A 22,514-nucleotide genomic window follows, 5' to 3' on the forward strand; every position below is an offset into this window, starting at 1 on the left:
CTCGGCCCCCTGGCGATTGGTCGAATAATTATTGCTCGTTGAAAATTGTCACACTGACACTCGTCCGTTACAACGTTTGTGTTGACACCAACTCTGAGGAAGTCGAGACAAAGTCACTTTATTTACTCACAATGATGTTAGGTTCTGCTAGGGTGTGCAAATAAATGGTTTTTACAGCTCCTGCATGCGTATACATACCATGTTTCCCAGCTAACGTTAGCCAAGCTGTGCAATGAAAAAACATCTTTTAAAAAATCGTGAGCCGTTCCACACTGTGAAGGCGCGCATGACCAGCGAAGCTGGGTAGCACACAACACCGAGTTTTCTTTATATACACATTATCATGGACAACAGGACCGCTGCCCCGAGGAGCCAGAGGAAAGCAGAAACATGCGACATTTCAACGGGACCGCCACCACGGGAGAGCGGAAGGAAAGTAGATATGCAAGCGCTTGGAACACCGAAAAAGAGAAGGCAGTGCGAACGTAGCCATGGCTGATGTGGGTTGCGCAGCAGCAAATATTTGAGGAACCTTTATTGGTATCTACCTGACCAAAGGACCGCCACCCCAAGGACCCGGAGGAAACTAGACACGCACAACACTCGGACGGGACTGCCACTACGGGGAGCGGAAGGAGACACAAGCACTTGGGACGCCGACAATGAGAGGGCGCTGCGAATGTAGACATGGCCAACGCAGGTCAAAGTGTACCATCTGTTCTTATCGGCTTGATATCCGATATGGGTTCTATTTGGATCGAAGATATCAAACTTATTTTTGCGAGTTGGCGGAGTGCTTGAAGCCTGCTTCACCTTTGGCGCAGGTCGGCCCACGGATTTTGCACACAGAGTATATATAACCTCTGCATTACGAGAGGGATGAGCCATTGCATTTTTTGCTTGCTTAACGCGGTACGAGCCAGTGCTGATGATGATAGCTTTTGCTTGCCCACATGAAAATTTCACGGCACCCTAGCCATAAATAGCGTCTCTGTAAAAACGCAGTGCGGGATACAATTATAAAACCTGCAGTGTTCGGCTGTTAGAGACCCGACGACCGAACACGGTAGGTCTTAAGATTGCATCATGCACCGCGTTTCTTAAACTTTATTTTTCATTGAACAGCTTGGCTAACGTTAGCTGGGACACACGGTACAGAGCCTGCACTCTTATACAAAGGTAGCTCTGCTGTTTGGCAGTATATTTTGTTAGAGGTTACAGTGGCAGGCATGAGAATCCCCGATTTATAGCTAAATTTTTCATTTTTATATTTAACACCTCTAATGTTCTATCAAAATTTTCGCCACCTATGATGCTCTGGTCTCTGGTGAATACTTTTAGAACGCTCTTAAATAACCTGCACACTCCGTCAGCGCGAGGTGCAATGCAAGTGCTGGATGCTCTCAATTCAGTACTTGCAACTCTTGGGTAAGCATCATGGCTCATGCGCATCATTATATTCGAAATGAAGCCAGAACGGCTGGGGTTTAGCTTACAAATATACTCCCACGCACTGCAACGTGCTGCTGACGGCCACCGGCTCCTTGGTGGGCGTCAGCAGCACCAAGGAGCCGACTTCAACGTGCATCACCAGCTATGAAGCACCAAGATTAGCTTCAGACAGCAGAATGACGGCAGCCTAACGTATCAACAGAGCACTGGCTTTGACTTGACTGATTTCCAGGCGCTTTGCTGCGTGCACAGAGTGTTTCCTCTATCCCGCTTTCCTCTTTCTGTTCCCCCTTTCCCTTCCCCCAGTGTAGGGTAGCAAACCGGATGCTCGTCTGGTTGACCTCCCTGCGTTTCCTCTCTTTGCTATCTCTCTCCCTCTCTTCCCTACGTAGTTATCCATTCCCCCCACTCAATTTTGCACCAGCTTTCCACGAAAAGAAGTGCGAGCATTATGTCCATAAATACAGTACTCAACAGAACTTGGATTTCTTAGTTACATAAAATCGGCATTTCTTTATTTACATGTCAGTATACATTACCACATGCACGATTCCAGCATACGTAGACAGTTCCAAGGTTCACGTCTTCCCCTCAGCAGGGTGTTCAGCTCGGACATGTGCGTTGAGAGAACCACTGTGCTTGTATTTCCTGGGGCACAGCTTGCACGGGTACGCCGGCTTTGATGAGTGCGTGCACTTGACATGCTCCGCGAGTCTCGCGGCAGTCACAAAGCACTTTTTACACTGCTCGCAGTGGTGCGAGCGATCGCCTATGTGATTTTTCACGTGAACAACAAGCGACGAGCGCCTGGTAAACCGTGCAGGGCACAAGTGGCACAGGTGGGGCGTGTCGCCGGTGTGCGTGTGCACGTGGCGCTTGAGCTGCTCCGGCAGGGCAAAGGACTTGCTGCAGTGCTCGCAAGTGTAGGGCCTCGCGGTGCTATGAGTCATAAGAAGGTGTTTCCGCTTGGTGCTGCAGTCTCTGAAGGTGGCTGGGCACAGTAGGCAAGCATATGGTTTCTCGCCTGTGTGGATGCGTCTGTGGACCTGCATTGGGGACAAAAGAATTTTTTGCATCTTCATCAGCCTTTTTACGTTCACTACAGGACGACAGCCTCTCCTAGACGTCCAACGACCCCTGCGTCCTTGCATCAACTGGCTCTGTTGCTCAGGTTGGAAAAACTCATTTTCACCACACTGCCTACCTTTCCTACCGCACTAGCCAGTATTTGTCTCCCCTTGGCACCAACTGCACTTCAAAAGGGTGATGACAACAAATTTGCAAGCCTGAATTGCGCATTGCGTGTTAATCCATACACGCCACAGCAAGCTGTGTGGAGCAAGCTAGCGAAATTTGAGTGTATTTGGTGCAGCATGTAATTAAGATTTGAATGTTCTTTACATCACACTTGAATTGTACAGCAGTTTGTCAATCCTAATGTGTGACTTTAAGAGTTGCATTGCGCATGGTCGTAGCGCGATTTTGTTCTTGCACATGCACTTAGCCTATCAGCAAAGAGCCTTAGCACAGTGATGGATGTGCACACTCTTGGCATCACATGCATTCGGCAGGATTTGCTTGCTCCCACAGCGTCTATGCAACCCAAGAATTTCTGGTTGTTAACTGCAGCCATGTCAGCCTCAATGTAGCTTCCTATTCCCGAACACCTAAACTGTACGCTATGTATGACGGATGTATGTATGACTCTTTTGTGCTGTACAATTGTGCAGGTGTGGTGTGAGGGTCATCCAAGTCAAATGCTGCATGACCAATTGAGCTTGAATTGAAGGGAATTTCATGCCATCAAATAATGCATGTATGGCTAGCCGGGGCCAGAGCGTAAGCATGAATGATTCGATTTCCGAAATTAAGGAGCAACAAGTTAACAATATTTCACTGTATCAGTGAGCTAGCTATGTTGTGCGCGTGAAAGGAGCACGTTTTCGTGGTTCCTTGAGCTGTTGCAGTGATTTGCCGACTCTCTCATGGCACACCTCTCCTCCACCCTCCAAGATAGTTCACCACATCCACTTAACCAAAAACAAGTTTCTCACTTTTGGAGAAGCCACAGGCAGGAATAACACAGGAACGCCAGATTCCAGTAACTTCATTCCCTTAACTGAAATTTTACTGCGCACAACTGTTAACCACCTCTATAAGGTCATACAATTGCCAACGTGCACTTCTACAGTTATTTCACTACTGCGTGAGACCTCCCCAACTGATCCCAATTCAGCAACAGTTAATATCATTTTGCATGTCCAGTTCACAAATCGTGTAGAGATGATATTTTAAGGCAAACTCAACATACGCTCACGGACTGCCAACAAGACCTCACAGAAACTGCTCGTTAGACAGTCCAACTAGGCTAAACATTCCCAAATGTTCATTAGATAACTCTCTCAAGCAATGATTGTAACTTCTTCACCAATCATTGCTACCATGTTTCTGGCATCTCAAAAGTGTGGTCGCAGAAGGATAAAATATTAGGTGCTTTGGGAGCCCAGGCAATATTGCCCAGCAGATAAAAAAGTGGTACTCATGACAGCTATTCTTACAGCAGGTTATGCATGTCCACAAAGTCACCTATTGCAAACAATGGTTCTAGATCAAAATGCTGTCACATTGTTGAGGCAAGCACTGGAGGAAACAGTAGTACAGCAACAAGTTTGGCAAACACTTGATAAAGGCAAAATTATGGACCAACACTGCATTAAGGAGGCTGTGAAGGCTGGAGCTCTGGCCCTGAACCCCCCTCCCCTCCCCCACCTCTCGCCCCCCAAGAGTAGTGCCATGGGGTCCATTTATCAAGACACCAGAAGAAAGCGCTCCCATGGCCACCATTAGCCTAAACTCCTCCTTTCTTAAAAGAGTACAGCTGACAAAGGTTTTTGTTGTTTTTATTTCTTTATTGGATAGCTTAGACCTTTAATTCCTTGAGAGAGCAACAAATAATTAATTACATTACTTATTGATGAAGATGATCCAAAATGCATGCCTACTGCAGTGCGACTTCTGACGCGATAAAGAGACTATTCAGATCACCAAAACCTGATGTGGCAATGTCCTAGTACCAGACACCACCAGTGCATACACACACAGTATAACCGTGCTGCCAGAAGCAGAGTTCATTCAGCACTAGATGGGACAAGAGAGGAGAACAGGTTTCCCCTGCATTTCCAAGAGAAGTGCACAATTGGACGGGTCAACTTGACAGTTTTCAGTGACGTGGTCATTGTATGGTCTTCAACTACAGCACCAGGATGACTGGCACGCGCGCATAGGTTGTTTGTGATACAGAATGACTACCACCTCTGCTTTCCGTGATATGGATAATCTAGTTTTCCATATCCGAAGCTCCACTGCACTTGGTGCATGCTATGAACAGGTCACAGGAAAGGTGCTGTAATTATCTGTGGAATCCTGAATCGAGTCTTCGTAGTTATAATTACAAAGTCAACAGCTACAAAAAAAAAACAATTATCATCAGTTCAGGACTGGCACAGTGTTCTCTCAGAACTCTAGCAGCTGAGCATGCCCAAACTGCAGCAGCAAACAAGTCAGTGCACGGCGTGCCAGAATCCATAGTCCTTACAACTTCGTAAACCAGTCATAAAGCATTTAGAGTAGACGAAAATGCATGTTAAGATTTTGTTCACTCTGTTACATAAATTTCAGAAGTGTTAGGTAGGGTTCATAATTGTATTGCACTTAGCGTTACACTGACGAACATAAGGAACAAGATTCAGACGTATGCGGCCATATGTTGACGCAGACGTGTGTGGCAGAACATACGTCCGCGTCAACGTACAACGGCATAAGTCTGACTTGTTCCTTACGTTCGTCAGTGTAACACTAAGTGCAATACAATCATGAACGTCCACCAACTAGCCCCATTCATTGCTTTGCTAGGTAGGGCAATCTGCAGTCACCATAGGTTAGCGAGGTCTAGGCTCGCTCCAAATTCCCCGAGTGCCTTTGCAAAATTCCCTGAGTGACGCAGAACTATGTTTTATGTCAAGATGGGCTGAAACAATACCACCCAATGCTGTCACTCTCTGGTAAGCATATGAAAATTTTTTTTTTAAATACGACTTAATCCAATTTGAATACTAAGTAGTAGTGCTTATGTTATTCAAAAAGAGATAGAAGGGAGGGGTTAGTAAAATGCACAGCAAATAAAATGTATTCGAAAAAAATTGCAAATCTAGTCGGACATTCTCAAATACAAAGGAGATGCGTACAGAAGAAATATTTTCGAATATGAGCTATTTCTATCAACTGACAGCAAGCTCAGTGGTATGAGGCCCAAACTTTGTCCCAATTGAGATTCTCTCTCAACAGCTCGTAAGTCAATGTCAACTGTCCTGACATACTCTCAGCTTGTGCACAAAGCCTCAGTGTAGTGCTCCACTGCTTTAAAGAGTTTATTTTGGTTTGGATGAGGGACACCTGCATCTCGGCATCAGCTAACACTTTTTGAGCTCAAGCTCCTTCAAAACGGCGGCAGCATGCTTTCTTTCCATTTCATTCCTCAATACGTAGGTTCTTTCTGTTCTTGTCCTTCTTCCGCCACTCGTTCGCTCCATGGACCATTTGAAGCAGCTTCTTGGTCAGTTGCACAGTCCAGGTCCGATTTTTCGAACTCCCTAGGGGCCGCAAAAACGTTCGAAAAATCGGCCAGTTGGAAAAAGTGTATGTCATTTAATGCTCTTAAGGGCTCAAACCGCTACATGCACATTCGAAAACGCTCTGAAGGCCTGTTGGTACATGTATTAGGCATATCGGTGCTCTTACTGTGGCTGGAAATACCAGGTGCACGCGTGTATAATTAAGGAAGACAGTGTGTCCTGTGTCATAGCCCCTTCCCACGCTTATGCTTCACTGCAGTACTTTTGCATATGCTTCACCACGTAACATTTCTGTACAGAGGCGAAGCTGACTGTCGGGAACCGGCATTATGCAACGCACGTTTTCCTTTCCAAGCTTCTAAGCCAATTGCAAAGACCACAAAGGCAGAGTTGGTGCCATTGCTGACAGCAGCAAATTCAGCAGCGAACGGCAAGAAGCTTAATAGCAAACATCGAAGCAACTAGGTCTAGCGTTGCCGCAGTGGTGGCTACGGCTGCCAACGGATCCACATGCGAGAGCACCGGTTCGAGGCAGCGAGGTAATCAGAATGGCAGCGGTGGTAGCTTTGATTAATGCTGTTTCAGACCTATGGTCACGGCAAAAAGTCTGGAAAATCGGACGGCAAAGGGTTCTTGCATCCGAAATTTCAGACGGTCTGATACATTGACTCTATGGGGCACGAGGTGGTGCCACGAAGCCATCCAAATTATTGGGCATCCGGAAAGTTGGTCGTTGACTGTACACTGGCAACTCCTCCAGCCGACGATAGGATGTCAAAGACGATTCGTTACAATTCCTGTCTGTTACTCGAGCCAGCATTACGATGACTTTCGACTCTTTCAATAAAATTACAGCTAATTTTCCCTGACAGAGGCACAAATTCCCTAAGTTTTCTCTGAGTTTTTCCAGACTACTCAAAATCCCTGAGAATTCCCACTTTCCCGGTTGGTAGACATCCTGAGGAGGGAGAGAGAACAAAATTTGTCAGAACACCTGGGGGTGAATTGCAGCAAATGACTGTGGTCCTTAACTGGGAAAGTGTAAGAGTAGTATTGAAGATTAATATGCAGAAGGCAAAGATAATGTTCAATAACCTGGAAAGGGGGCAAGAATTCATGACTGCCAGTCTGCCTCTAGAGTCTGTGCAGGAGTATGTTTATCTAGGTCAATTATACTCATGGGGTCCCTGACCATAAGAAGGAAATTTAAAGAATAAAAATGGGTTGGAGTGCATAAGCAGACATTAACAAACCGTGACTGGAAGCTTAACACTGTCGTTGAAAAATGTGTACAATGATTGCATTCTACCGGCGATAACATAAGGGGCAGAAACTTGGAGGTTAACAAAAAAGCTCGAGCACAATTTAAAGGGACACCCAAGGTTACTATGAAGTCAAGCTAAGGTGATAAAGCAATACTCTAGAACGTCTAAGGCGTCAATATAATCACGAACAGAGCTTTAGTAACCGAGAAATTGAGGTAAATGCATGACAGGATTTGAGACTCCCCAGCGACATTCCGGTACTAGCCCGATGACGAAGACACTCCTCATCACAATTTACGTCACTATTACTCAACTACTCATATTAAAAAGATAATTTCATTAGATTATAAGAAAGAAGAAAATGCTACTTGTCTACTTCTGTTCGATTCTAAGAAAAAATTACATTTTGACATTACCCTTGAGTAGTGTGGGTGATCGAAAGGTTTCGTTTTCACTCGACTCTGCGCGCTCGAATTTGCGCCGCGCGCGCTTTGGAGTTTCAGTTGTTTTGCTATCGCATCGTGCTGCGGTGGTCCTGCTGGCTCGCGAAACTTGCATTTGGAACAAGCAGCGAGAATGCCACGTCCATGTGATGTCGTGGGATGCGTGACTGGTCCGCGGAACTTGGTCAAGGGCAGTTGCAGCGGCGAATCCAACGTTACTTATCACTGTGTGCCAACGAGTGAACCTCTCCGTTCGAAGTGGTTAAGTGCTGCACCTCTGCCACAGCACACTGGCAGAGCCGGAAAATCATGTAGTGTGCTCGCTGCACTTTCGTCCAGAGGATTACGAGTTCAACGCCGACTTACTGAAGTCGTATGGAGTACCTTTCAAAGCAGGCCATCGTCGTAGTAGTACGCAACGCGAGCTTTCAGCAGCAGGTCACGTTCATCAGTGCTTAAATATCTGAAGTCGAGCCCAGCATCGCAAGCCAATGTGTCGTTATCAGGGTCGTCCATTTCAACGAGCGTCGAAGTTGCCGTCATAAAATAAAAACCAGCTTATCGTTGCACGCTTTCCCTTCCGCTAGCCACCATAGTTCTGCTTTCGCACTGCTGTTGGCTCTGTCTTGGCTCTGTTTCTGGCCGCGCGTTTGCGTTTTCTGCATAAAAGCTGTAGCGCCGCCTGCGGCCGCCGTTTTACTCACCGACCGAGCAACGTCACTATTAGACCATGACATCACCACTCCTCGATCAGAAGGCAGGCGATTTGAACTGCACTAGAGGTACGCAAACGCTTCAGAACGCATTTTCTCTTGAAATAAGGCTCTTCTTTGCACGAAACAAGTGTTTCGAGGTTTCTAAGATGGTATTTCAACAGTCCACGTTGACTTAATATTAACCTTTAGTGTCCCTTTAAGGACTGCACAAAGTGTCAGAACGAACAAATTTAGGCATAATGTTAAACGAGACAGGAAGAGAGCGGTGTGGATCAGACAGCAAACAGCGACAAACTAGAGTTTTAGTATAGCGTAAAATCCTTGCGTTAGCATTAGCGTGCGACGCAACGCTAACGAACAAAGACTGCACTGCGCGGCACAAGGTAGTGCTTTAGAATAGCGGAACGGAGAAAAGCGGTAACGTTAACGCAAACACATACAGCGCCATCTAGATGTAAAAACACAAAGTACTGGAAAGCCAAATCCACACGAAATGTCGAGCTTATCCAATGCCGAATCCGCAAGTGTGTCCCTAAGTCAAGCTTATCGAAAGCCACAGTCGCTGCGTTAATTACGCATGTAGGTGTTTGGTTTGAGCGGTGTTTTGTTGAGAGTCGCGAAACACACCGATTATTCTTGGCATGCCGCGATCGAGTGTTCTGTAGGACCCACATTACTTGTCCTTTTTAAGTTGGGATGACACAGACGCCCTCATGCTTCGGGAACGAAAGCGACCGCGCAGGTTCTACGTGTCCTCAAGATCCACTCAACATCGAAGCTATTCCGGAGAGGACGTTTCGCCGGCAATTTCGCTTCCAGAAAGCGGACTTCCCACTTCTTTCCAATTTTTGCAACGGGCGCCCACCTTGATGTCCATCCGAATGGGTTCAAGGCAAAAACCTCCTTCACGAGGTTCATATCATCGTCATTGGTAAAACGCACACGCATTGTGACCACAGCACTGACCACACTACTGTGTTTTGCCGCGGAAAACGTGACATGCATCTGCTTGACATGCGGCTATACAGCAAGCGAAGGAGCGAAATACACTTGGGGGCCATCTCGAGGCGGATACAGCAAACATGAGCAAACATTAGCAAACCCTTTCGTTAAGCCTACTGCGCCGCTAATTGAGAACGCATATCGTAAACAACGCCCATTTGTCACCTGTGCGCCACTGTCGAAGCGTCATCACATGAATCTAAAGCAATCACGAGCATTAGTGGGGAACGAATGAGCCAAACAGTGCAGGCCGACGACTCAATAGATCCGAAGCGGGCTGCTCTCACTTCGACTGGCGCCGCCATGTTGCCGTACGTAAGCCTCCCCTTCCGTGCTTTAGCGTTCACCGCTAAACCTCGAAAATAGCGTACGTACGTAAGAGCTCCAGCACTGTTTATGTACAGCGCATGCGCAGTGTGGTGCACGCAACGCTAACGCTAACTCTTTGCGTTTGCTGCTTTACGCTATACTAAAACTGTCTACCGTGTAGTTGACATTAGGAGAGGAAAAAAAGGCGCTGGGCAGGCTATGTAATGTGTAGGGCAGAAAAGCAGTCGACCATTAGGATTACAGAATGGGTTCCAGAGAAAGCAAGTGCAGTCGAAGATAGCAGAAAACTAAGTGGGGTGATAAAATTAGGAAATATGCAGGCACAAGTTCGAATCAGCTGGCGCAAGACAGAGGTAATTGGAGATCGCTTAGAGAAGCCTTCATCCTGCAGTGCACATAAAATAGGCTGATGATGATGATGACAAATTTTTCAAGAGAGATATTCAATAAGAAAGCTACGTGGTGGAAAACTGCAGAGTAAACAGCTCATCAGATGCATCTTACAGAACTGTAATATCTGCATTGTAGTAGTTAAGAGAGATATATATGAAGGTTATATATTTTTCAAGGTCTGATCGGTTACGAAATGAAAACCACAGTGAAAATCTGATGACACTGTAAGTACATGTGTTGTGCAGTGTCTCTAGTATGCCCGTCAATCACGTGGTCGCAGTTGTCAATGTGCAGTGAGCATGTAAACATGCCTCAAGCAATAGAGTCTCCTGCTAAGTGTGAAGTGCATGCGGTCGTTCGATTTCTTCATGCTGAGGGGTGCAATGCAGCCAAAATTCATCAATGCATGAGTTACCTGTATGGCACAACTTTTATGAGTGACAGCAAAGTGAGGAAATGGTGCAGGAACTTTGAAGCAAGATGCACAAGCGTTCATGGTGCAGGCATGCAGGGAAGGAAGTGAGTGTCGTCTGATGATCTGGTTCACCGAGTGGATCAGGCAATTTGAGAAAATCATCGGTTCGCAATTTCTGTGTTAAGTGATTCGTTTCCTAAAATTTCACGGTCAGTTCTCTATACCATTGTGAGTGTGAGACTCCAATACCGCAAACTCTGTGCAACGTGGATTCACAAGATGTTGACCGACCATCACAAAACACGGCGAATGGGCGCAGCCTTAATGTTCCTTCAACACTACCATGATGAAAGAGAAGATTTTTTTACTTGTCACAGAGGACGAGACATGGGTCCGTTTCCAACTGAAGAAACAAAAGAGCAATCCAAACAGTTTTCCTGAAATGATTCCCCAAAAGCAAAGAAGTTCAAGCCAACCTTCTCCAGCAGGAAGTGTATGGCTTCTGTGTTCTGGGACAGCAATGGTGTTCTTTTGGTGTAACTCATGCATTGTGGCACGACCATCGCTTCAGCCTCGTACAACACCACTCTTGAACGTCTATGTAAGGCAATTCAGAACAAGCAAAGAGGAATGTTGTCATCAGGTACGGTCCTTCTTCATGACAATGTGTGGCCGCATAGTGCAGCTGCAACAAAGAAGCTCCTGCAGCATTTTCGATGGGGAGGCACACCACCGCATCACAACTCGTCATGCAGATGCCCTTTTTTCATCTGCTGCAGGCAATCTTGATATGGGGTCCCGCCACTTCACGCTGCAACGCTGAAAGCTCAGGCTTTTTTGAGCCGCATGACGTCAACAAGATCGCTTGGCTACCAGCTGACGATGACTACATCAACAACGACCACATCGACCTGCATCCGCTGCTTCCAGCAGTGGACCAGTCTGTCAACTGGCAACCTGGCACAAGCACAGGAATCTGGCACCTATATAAGCCGCTGTACCACTGGAGTCATTTGGGGCACACCACCGCATCGCAACTCGTCATGCAGAGGCCCTTTTTTCATCTGCTGCAGGTTAGTTATCTTCCCCACGCCACGTAGTGTCGCTCTAGCAACCCATTTTTGCTAGCAGTGTCGTGTCCCAAAGACGTCATCGAGTGTTGCCAAAGGATGCTGTGTATTGCTTGCTTCCACTGGCTCAACGCCCACCTTATTTCTCTTCTCATTTTATCTGGTGATGTTGAACTAAACCCAGGCCCAAACGGAAACGATGCTCCGCCGTCTTTGGAAACAATTTACCAAGCCATATCTTGTATTGAATCCACTAAGAGCACTGTACTTGCCAAGCTTGCCTTGATCCGGTCCGCTCAAACGAACATTGAAGACTCGGTGCATTATCTTTCAGCGCGCGTCGATATACTCGAAAAAACTATCGAAACAAACCCAGAAAAAGTAGCTGCATCCAAAACAAACACTGACTTGGCCCAGCTTGTTTCAGACGTTAAAGCACTGATAAACAAGTGTGATGACGCTGAAAACCGCTTGCGACGCACAAACTTATTGTTCCTCGGACTTCAGGACAAACTCGGCGAAAGCTGGGACCAGTCTGAGGCCCACATTACTTCCTTCTGCTCCGAATACCTAGGTATTACAATTGGTAGCCAAGATATTGAACGTGCACACTGACTAGGTCGTTTCCAGTCAGGCAAAAACCATCCAATCATAGTTAAGCTTGCACACTTTAAAGACAAATCAAGAATTCTTGTTGCAGGACAGAAACATAAAGGAACCACATCCTCAGTTTGTGAGGATTACTTAGCTAAAGTTTGGCTAGCCCCAAGAAAGCTTTTTTCTTATGGCCAACAAACTAACGCATCATTTAAGATCTGCTTTGATAAGTTGGTTATCGGCAGAAAACTATTCACCTACAACGCCAAAACAGATTCCGTTGTAGAACTACATTCATAGCGGTTAACGCAAGTCCTGTGCGACACTTCCCTGCTGCAGGTCCAGCTGTCAGAATGCCTGCGCACAGCTAAAGCTAACAAAATTTCTGTCCTACTGACAAATATAAGAAGCTACCTGCCAAAAAAAGAAATAGTTGAGGCCGTCCTAGAAGACCATAGCACTGACATCACCTTATTTACTGAATCTTGGCTAACACCCAATATTCACTAATCAGAATTGCTTCACAGCAAACGGTGCTTTCATATCTATGGGCGAGATCGAATAGGTCGCCGGGGAGGCGGCATTCTTGATCTTGTGAATTCAACTTTTTCATCCGCTTTACTCAAGATAAATAGCCACAGCGAAATAATGTGTCTGAAAATTTGCCTTCCCTCTTGCACCAATATACTAGTTGTATGTTATCGAGCACCTGACACGGACCATTCTTTTATTACGGACCTTCACTCTGTAGTTCAAGTCTTGCAATCCCAATTTCCTCATGCCAATCTAATACTTTGCGGTGATTTTAACTACCCGGACATCGACTGGGAGGCTCTTACTGCGTCATCTCGCCAATCTGAAGATTTCCTTGAAATCGTTCTCACTTCAAACTTTTTCCAAGCAGTAAATAAGCCAACACGAGGGTCAAATATTCTTGACCTCATTCTTGTTTCCAGTCCTGAGCTAATTCAATCCTTTTCATGTCACAGTGGGCTGAGCGATCACAATCTCTTGTTCTTTAACTTGATGACTGAAGTCTCCCCCTGTGAACCGTCCATCAAATACATCCGTGATTACAATAAAGCTGACTTCGCAAGCGTAAACTCCGACCTCGAACACTTTTTCACCACCTTTCATCCGTCCATGGCTACGAGATCCGTGAACGAAAATAGGTGTCTTTTTAAGCACAAAATCTTATCACTCATAGACGTCTACGTCCCACTTATCTGCATCCGCGGGGATGCCACAAGGCCATGGTACTTTAACTCACTGTGTAAGCTATCACGAAAAAAGAAGCGCCTCTTTCGAAATGCCAAGAACTCCGGGTCGCCTGTAAAATGGGAAAAATACTTCGGCATGCTTCGCGAATACACTAGATCACTGCGGTCATCCAGAAGAAAATTCTGCAGTCACGATCTTCTAGAAATATTGAGTGTTAACTCTAAGAAATTTTGGAATTTGCTAATGCCCAACAGGAGCAGTTCCTATAACAAATCCTTAAAGAGACATGACGGCACAGACGTTCTGCTTTACAAGCGATCATACGCAATGAATTCCTACTTTACCTCAGTTTTCACCCACGAGCCAGCTGATAAAAGCATTACTTTACCGAGCCTAAATTTTATTCTCATGTCACCCGTAACCATCACATCTGAGGGAATTTCAAAGCTCATCGATAACCTCAAGCCGTCTACTTCACCCGGACCTGATAACATTCCTGCTAAAATACTTAAAGGCACGAAACATTTCACAAGCCAATTCCTGCAGCTCATCTTCACCCAGTCCCTCAATACCAGTCAAATTCCGGACGAGTGGAAATCAAGCAAGGTTGTGCCAATTTTCAAGAGCGGCGAACATGCTGACCCCTCTAATTATCTTCCCATTTCATTAACATGCATCTCATGCATGCTCTTCAAACATATACTCTACTCCCATATTGCAATTCACCTCGATCACAATTCTTTCTTCTTTCCCAAACAGCATGGTTTCAGGGCAGGCTTCTCTTGCAAAACCCAACTTTTTGAATTCACAACCGATCTTCACCTTAATTTAGATTCTTCATTCCAAACAGACATCATTTACTTAGATTTTTCAGAAGCATTTGACCGCGTTCCTCACCAATGTCTATTGTGTAAATTTGCATGCTTATCACTTGACCCTCTTATCTTATCCTGGATTCGCTGCTTTTTAACTAACCGCTCACAGTTCACTGTCATCGCCACTCATGCGTCCGAAACTACTGAAGTTATCTCTGGAGTTCCCCAGGGTTCTGTCCCTGCTCCGCTTCTGTTCCTAATTTTAATCAACGACCTGCCATCTGGGATTTTGTCATCCGTCCGTCTTTTTGCAGACGATTGTGTCATTTATCGCCGCATCGCCGATAATGCCGACCAGGAATCATTACAAGATGACTTAAACAAAATCTAGAAATGATGTTCTGACTGGCTTATGCAGCTTAATATTTCGAAATGTAAATGCATGCACATCTCACGTAAACATTCCACTACCCTTTTCTCGTACTCGATGAACTCCACGGCACTATCAGTAACAAACTCATACAGGTACCTGGGAGTCGAAATAACTAACAAGTTAACTTGGGTGGACTATATCACGAAACTTTGTGCTGACACTTGGTTTCATCCAAAGACCGCTGGCTATGTCCCCTCCATTTACTTAGCTTTTACTTAGCATTTACTTAGCTAGCATTTACAATACTAGCTAAATTATACTTTAACTTTCCTGCACTACGCGAGAACTTATTACATGCTCCGTTACGCTCATCTCACCATTTCTTTAACTTTCTTAGCATACAGCGTTTGCATACAGCATTTGCATGGTTCTTCCAACGCCTTCAACAAATCCTTGCTCCCCATTGCCATAGAAGAATGGAACAGTCTTCCCAAAGCTGTGGTTTCAGAGCCAAATCCTTCCAAATTTAGGCAGTTACTATCAGACCATTTGAACCCAAAATAGCCACTTTTCCTCACGTTTCCTCTCCCAGCAATCCGAGTTGCTTGTGTCATCGCCTATTTTTTCTTCTCTTCTTTTTTGTCACTTTTTGCTTAGAGTTTTTCACATTTACGTGTACAGTTTTCTTCAAATTTATTGCTACTCAGTTTGAGATATTTTCATTGGTCTGTTTATACCTGATGTTTTCTACACAGTTTATTGTTTATTTTTCTGTTACCTTTGTTTTTTTTTATTTGAGCTGATGTATGGCACTTTCCCATCGCTGTCTCCCCCCCCCCCCCTTATGTAATGTCCCTGAAGGGACCCTTAAGGGAATAATAAATGATGATGATGAAGTGTTTGACCACCCACTGTACAGCCCGGACTTGGTTCCCACTGATTACCACCTCTTTGCTCACATGAAATGCTGGCTAGGAGGGCCGGAGATTGACTCCGATGACAAGCTGCAGATCAGCATATAGAATTGGCTGGAAGTACAGTAGCTGCATTCTATGACGAGGGTATCAGAAGGCTGGTACCACACTACAACAAATGTCTCAATCGGCATGGCGACTATGTAGAGAAGTAGCTGGAAAGTGAATATAAATGTTCCGAATTAAACAGTTTTGATTTTCACTGTGATTATCATTTACAGTTTTGATTTTCACTGTGATTATCATTTTGCAACTGATCGGACCTTTAAAATAAAATAGCCCTTGTAAATGTGAGCTTGACTGTCACACTTGCATCTATATTTTCCTTGAAACACATTTCAGGGCCTGAATCGAAATTTTGTTCTTATGAGCCCCTACAATTTAACATTCTTAAAATCAACCAAACTTCATTCAAGTTGGTTCAGCAAATACAAAATCACAAATTTTTACTTTTCATGTGTATTAGCACTATGCTCAATGTTCAATATCCATCTTAAGTGATGGAAAGGGGGCACTTGCCATGAAAATGGAATGAGAGGCAAATGCCCTGTCACAGAGGTCACACTTGAATGGTCGCTCGCCACTGTGCCGGTGGCGAATGTGAAGCTCCAGAACGTGCTTCGTGGTACATGCATAGGAACAGTCACTGCACTTCCACGGTTTGATCCCCCAGTGCTTGCTCAGGTGGTACTTCAGACCATGCTTTTGAGCATACGTGGCAGGACACAGGTGACAGCAGTGACGCCTGTCACCGGCACCTTCATGGCAGCGCACGTGAATGGCCAGGGTGCTCTCTTCTGGGCACGCAATATTGCAGCGCGGACAGTGGTAGCGCACGTCCGGAGGCTCCTGGGCAGCCACATCATCGCCATCTCTCGAGAAAGGCGATTCTGGAAGATGCTGTGGCACCCTGGCACCCGATGACGTGCCACTGACAGCCCGCCGTGTGCTTCTGCGGCGGCGTCCCGGCTTCGACAGATTCGCAGTGCTTTCGGTGGGCTCGGGGCACCGAGCCTGCAGTGAAACCTCGCCGGCGGGAGAACTACAGCGGGCAAGCTTGAAGAACTGGCCTTCTACATTCGAGGCACGCTCTTCGGTGTCCACTCTGCAGTTGTCAGAATGCTGCATCCCTTCTTCCAGCTTTACTGTAGATGCTGTAGTGCCAAAGTCTTCTCGAGGTTGCTCACCTTGATCAGGAATGTCACGGTTCCATTGAGCTTCACTTTCGCATTTCAAGAGTGGCTCTAAGACTTGGACACTACACTCCTCCTGTTGGTGTAAAGGAACATCATTGATGGGCTCTTTCTTCACTTGTACATCCTGCAGCCACTGCGTTTGGATTGGCATGGCCGAGTCGCACTCATTTTTCTGCACAGCAACCGTGTGCTTCTTGTAATCTTTACCGGGGGAGGGTGAACAAGGCATGTCGTCGTCTTTCTTGACCAAGCCCGACTTGTTGTCAATCCATTTTTGACAGTCTCTTGGCATGTTTGTCAACTGGGCCCTTCTTCCTTCTTGGAAAAAATTGGTGTCCTTCTCTTCTCTATGGCCGCTATGAAGGCATGGTCAGTGCTTAAGTGGGTGGGTGAAGGCACGGTAGCTTCCCTAGGCCAGGCTATGCACTTGTGATTCCGTGCCCTTTCATCTGCTTCCTCATAACAGCTCTTTGGGGATGCACCTGCAGTGGCAGACAACCAGAAGCATAAAATGTAAGCATTAGTATCTAACCTTACTGTGAGAGACGAGAAGAAAGGGGGTTAACCGAGGGGCCCGATTTTTATTAGTCATATCATAAGAAGCCAACGAACACTGACACCAAGGACAACATAGGGGAAATTACTTGTGCTTATTAAATGAAATAAAGAAACGATAAATTTAAAGGAAATTAAAGTGGATGAAAAAACAGCTTGCCGCAGGTGGGAGCCGAACCCACAACCTTCGCATTTCGCGTGCGATGCTCTACCAATTGAGCTACCGCAGTGCCGTTTCCCCATCCACTTTCTTGGGTATTTATGTGTCCTAGTAGAACCCTGGGAGTGTTAGCCAGTGCCACCACTCACAGACCTTGGCGGCGGACGTGGAACGTCCTTCTTGCCGCAGGCGTCACGAGTACGTGATCTTTTTGGGTGAAGGCAACTGGTCAATAAACCCACATATGCTACCTGAAAGCATTAATGTTGCCGGATTCGAGACCCTCGTATGTAATAAACGAGAAGAAAGGGGGTTAACCGAGGGGCCCGATTTTTATTAGTCATATCATAAGAAGCCAACGAACACTGACACCAAGGACAACATAGGGGAAATTACTTGTGCTTAATAAATGAAATAAAGAAACGGTAAATTTAAAGGAAATTAAAGTGGATGAAAAAACAGCTTGCCACAGGTGGGAAACGAACCCACAACCTTTGCATTTCGCGTGCGATGCTCTACCAATTGAGCTACCGCGGCGCCGTTTCCCCATCCACTTTCTTGGGTATTTATGTGTCCTAGTAGAACCCTGGGAGTGTTAGCCAGCGCCACCACTCACAGACCTTGGCGGCGGACGTGGAACGTCCTTCTTGCCGCAGGCATCACGAGTACATGATCTTTTTGGGTGAAGGCATCTGGTCAATAAACCCACATATGCTACCTGAAGGCATCAATGTTGCCGGATTCGATACCCTCGTATGTAATAAACGAGAAGAAAGGGGGTTAACCGAGGGGCCTGATATTTATTAGTCATATCATAAGAAGCCAACGAACACTGGCACCAAGGACAACATAGGGGAAACTACTTGTGCTTAATGAATGAAAGAAACAATAAATTTAAAGGAAATTAAAGTACGGTAAATTAAAGGACGGTAAATTGAAAGGATATTAAAGTGGATGAAAAAACAGCTTGCCACAGGTGGGAACCGAACCCACAACCTTCGGTGGCACTGGCTAACACTCCCAGGGTTCTACTAGGACACATAAATACCCAAGAAAGTGGATGGGGAAATGGCGTCACGGTAGCTCAATTGGTAGAGCATCGCACGCGAAATGCAAATGTTGTGGGTTCGGTTCCCACCTGTGGCAAATTGTTTTTTCATCCACTTTAATATCCTTTCAATTTACCGTTTCTTTATTTCATTTATTAAGCACAAGTAATTTCCCCTATGTTGTCCTTGGTGTCAGTGTTCGTTGGCTTCTTATGATATGACTAATAAAAATCGGGCCCCTCGGTTAACCCCCTTTCTTCTCGTTTATTACATACGAGGGTCTCGAATCCGGCAACACTGATGCCTTCAGGTAGCATATGTGGGTTTATTGACCAGTTGCCTTCACCCAAAAAGAACACGTACTCGTGACGCCTGCGGCAAGAAGGACGTTCCATGTCCGCCGCCAAGGTCTGTGAGTGGTGGCGCTGGCTACACTCCCAGGGTTCTACTAGGACACATAAATACCCAAGAAAGTGGATTGTGAAACGGCGCAATTAGTAGAGCACCGCACGTGAAATGCGAAGCTTGTGGATTCGGTTCCCATCTGCGGCAAGCTGTTTTTTCATCCACTTTAATTTCCTTTAAATTTATCTTTTTTTTATTTCATCTATTAAGCACAAGTAATTTCCCCTATGTTGTCTTTGGTGTCGGTGTTTGTTGGCTTCTTATGATCTTGCTGTGAAAGGGCATCTGTCAGACTGTGGTTGTGTCGCGTATAGGGATTGATGACCAACTGAAAAGTGTCACAACATTGCGGAAAACAAAATAATGGAATCCATAATGATAGAAACCAACAGGACGTTAGCCATAGAAAGAGAATTTTTCAGTTGGCACAAAGTTGCGCAAAGCTTCATGCCAAGACGCACAACAGCAAAACTCTGGCGCCAACATTGGAGCCATCCCTGTAATCACAAATTCATGCAGTTAAGTTGGCTGTCATTAGGTGCCCAATGCTTTTTGTTTAAAAAGAGCTTTCTATGTATTTTATATCCCTTTGCGCACTTTTTAATGTGTCCTACAATTTAAAGAAGGTTCAAGTTTACAAGAGGCAGTGCCTTTGTGGCAACAAGTAGAACAGCGGCACCCAGTGGCATTCCTCACTCTGCGACGTCCTGCATAAGGGCTCTTGTTTAGGTGCGAGTTTGCAAGTCTTCCAGCGCTCTCTGTGGTGTTCAGTGTTCTGTGTGACTATGCAGAGTTGACAAGCAGCACACTAGTAAGTAGATTTTATCTCATTTGCACATCACCAAGTTAACACACTGAGGGGGAAAAATTTTTTTTCTAAGACTCTTTTAGCGAATATGAATGTGACAGACATAATATAGTTTCGTCGAATTCCACTGGGTTCTCTTCCAGCAATAAATAGTGACCTCCTGAGCTGCATTAATAAAAGCATGTGCAGTTCCCTGGACAACAGTCAGACACAGCATTTCATGGTGATCTCGATCGTAGTAACACAGCCAGCAGGACTCCTACTGAGCGAGTGAAACAACCCTTGCAGTGACGATCAAGTGACCTCAGGAACATGTATGGCTATCAGAGCAGCCGGATGACCCTTATTGGCAGAGTTCATTGAGCCTTGGAGTGCACAGAAGACTACTGTTGATATAACTGCAGATTTCTCATTGAGGGTGTAGAGATAAACACTTAAGCAAAGCGCAGATGCCTGCAAGGTAAAGCTCATGTACCCATTGTGCAACTGCTTGCTTACTCTGTTTTGATACAAGTGCGGAGAAGAGATACTGATTCAATTATGTGAGCACTTACTGCAATATACTAGCAGTATGGAGAAAATGATGCGCATAGCACCAAAGGTCACCTGAAACCCCACTATGTGTGATGTTATCATGATCAATTCAGTATGAACACAATGTTAGAAAGTGATCTATGCTGCACATTGCAAAATGGCAGTATTCACTGGCACACAAGAATTTGATGCCAAAACAGCATAATCTCGTTTTGCAACACAATCATTTTCATTGATGATGCAGCTGGCTTTTTGCACTAGGACCCCAGCTACATTTATTTATGTTATCCAGTGACCAGCCTAACAGTAGAAGCTTAGCAAGCGTTGCTGCAATGGACACAAGAGCACAGAGAAACATATTAAACATGCACCCAATGAGCAACAACATAGGTTCAAGAGAAATTGGGCAATGAACCCAACTCCAGCTGACTTATGGCCAAAATATGAATAAATTACTAGCGAAGACAGAGGTGCAAAGAAGAATGGTAGTCATGTAAACAACCGAGCACAAGAATGTTGTATTTCAAGAATGGTGAATAGTGAACCGTGCCCATTATATGCATATAATACAGTGCTCAGGAGGTGTGAAGACCTGACACACCATTTCCACCTTCTCATGCACGAGCAAAAATGCTTCAATGCACATTTACTTTGCAAGACTAAAGCCAAAATTGTAAATTTTATAAAGTGGCAAGAAAGAAAGCAGCTCCAACACAAGATCAATGCACAGTGTGCTCTATGAAAATTCACTTCATCGCATATTTAAGACTACATAAGCTGTTTCAGCGATGGCCATTTTCCTGTATGTTTTACTTGACCATACGGCTTTCCGTCAAAACCTCAACTAAATCAGACATAATAGAGAATTTTAGGTTAGGGGTCGCAAGCCACTTGCGTCCCCTCAACCTAAAATTCTCTATTAAAGGTAACAATTACCAAAGGTGCATCAAAACTAGCTTTTGTGTATACTGCACGAGCTTTCCACTCATGTTCCCTTGAACAGTGGACCAAACTGTATGCAGAAGTTTGAATGAATGAGAACATTTTCATTGAGCAAAAGAAAAGATTCATCTGATAAAATTATTGCAGTAGGGCAATGTGCGCGTCGCTTTCTTAAAGCAAACGCAACTTGTATGATAAAGAGAATGTCAGGATAGGTGAACTACCGATGCATTTTCTCGACAAGATGCAATGCAACTGTAGCATGGAAAGAACTTCTCAGCAAGAAGACCGCAATTTTGTTCACTTTTTTACTGCTAATACCTTAAGGCAAATACACCGAAAAAAAATCAACTGCCAGCATGGTTGTTTAGTGTGCCACAGCAGCAAGTACTTGATCGCAGAAACCAACAGGATACTGTTATACCTCATGTCACGGTTCACATGCAGGTCAGATAAAGTTGAGAGACTTCAAATGACATCGGCACATGGAGAGGAACGAAACAAACCGAAATATTTTGTCACGTCTAGCAAGTCTCCGTGCTGCTGACAGCCGATTGAGTAGGCATACATTTAGGCACATGCCTGATGCAACAGTCCCTGCACGGCGGCTGAATAATAATAATAAAAATATCCAGCGGCCGTGGTTCCTGCTGCACGAACACCACCACTACAAAAACCTTAACCCTTGCTTATTAATTGGCCACCTTTCCGGGCATTCACTTGACGTGGCCCCCTGGCAGAATGCAAGTCACAGTGACACCCGTAATCGATAAAGCCGTCCCAGTGGTTGTTGTGGCCTCAACACAGTTCTATCGTTCTATGACACGCTATCTTACGACCGTAGTCGCGCAGCAGGGCAATGCGCGGGCTTGTGGGGAAAGAAAAATGCGGTAATTACCTGGACTACGCGATCCATGCAAGCTTTTCACCATACCGTACCATAGAATGACCGTACGATATAAACAAACAAAATGCAGCGCGGTTGCCTTACCAAACTACAACTACAGAGTGCTAGAATAGGGGTAGTGGGCTCAGATGGCGGCTACGCATGAGGCCCTTGATGTCGCCTCCGAGAGATGGCGCTACAAACATTTCCAACATCAACGCAAAAGTAAAGGAGTAAATGCATAGGTATGCATGCATATAGAACCATTAAAGGCTAGGTGGC

The 22,514-nt window shown here is 45.3% G+C and overlaps 1 protein-coding gene and 1 pseudogene across 4 annotated transcripts; one reads left to right on the forward strand and one right to left on the reverse strand.

Annotated features, from left to right (window-relative positions):
* The first annotated feature begins 687 nt into the window (after positions 1 to 687).
* On the forward strand, positions 688 to 839 carry LOC142558632 (U2 spliceosomal RNA; annotated as a pseudogene).
* Positions 840 to 1,937: 1,098 nt separating this feature from the next.
* LOC142592767 (uncharacterized) lies at positions 1,938 to 22,381 on the reverse strand. 4 transcript variants are annotated; one of them, XM_075704430.1, is made up of 3 exons: positions 22,245 to 22,381; positions 16,217 to 17,375; positions 1,938 to 2,498 (listed from the first exon to the last, which is right to left on the reverse strand). In XM_075704430.1, the coding sequence occupies exons 2-3, from the start codon at positions 17,183 to 17,185 to the stop codon at positions 2,031 to 2,033; spliced, it is 1,437 nt and encodes a 478-aa protein (XP_075560545.1). In that variant the 5' UTR covers positions 17,186 to 17,375; positions 22,245 to 22,381; the 3' UTR covers positions 1,938 to 2,030. The 4 variants fall into 4 exon arrangements, with proteins under 4 accessions (XP_075560545.1, XP_075560546.1, XP_075560548.1 ...); XM_075704431.1 differs by lacking the exon at positions 22,245 to 22,381 and adding an exon at positions 22,051 to 22,123; XM_075704433.1 differs by lacking the exon at positions 22,245 to 22,381 and adding an exon at positions 21,853 to 22,005.
* Between the last annotated feature and the right edge of the window lie 133 nt (positions 22,382 to 22,514).

This window comes from Dermacentor variabilis, chromosome 9, assembly GCF_050947875.1.
Source record: "Dermacentor variabilis isolate Ectoservices chromosome 9, ASM5094787v1, whole genome shotgun sequence".
Classification (NCBI taxonomy): domain Eukaryota; kingdom Metazoa; phylum Arthropoda; class Arachnida; order Ixodida; family Ixodidae; genus Dermacentor; species Dermacentor variabilis.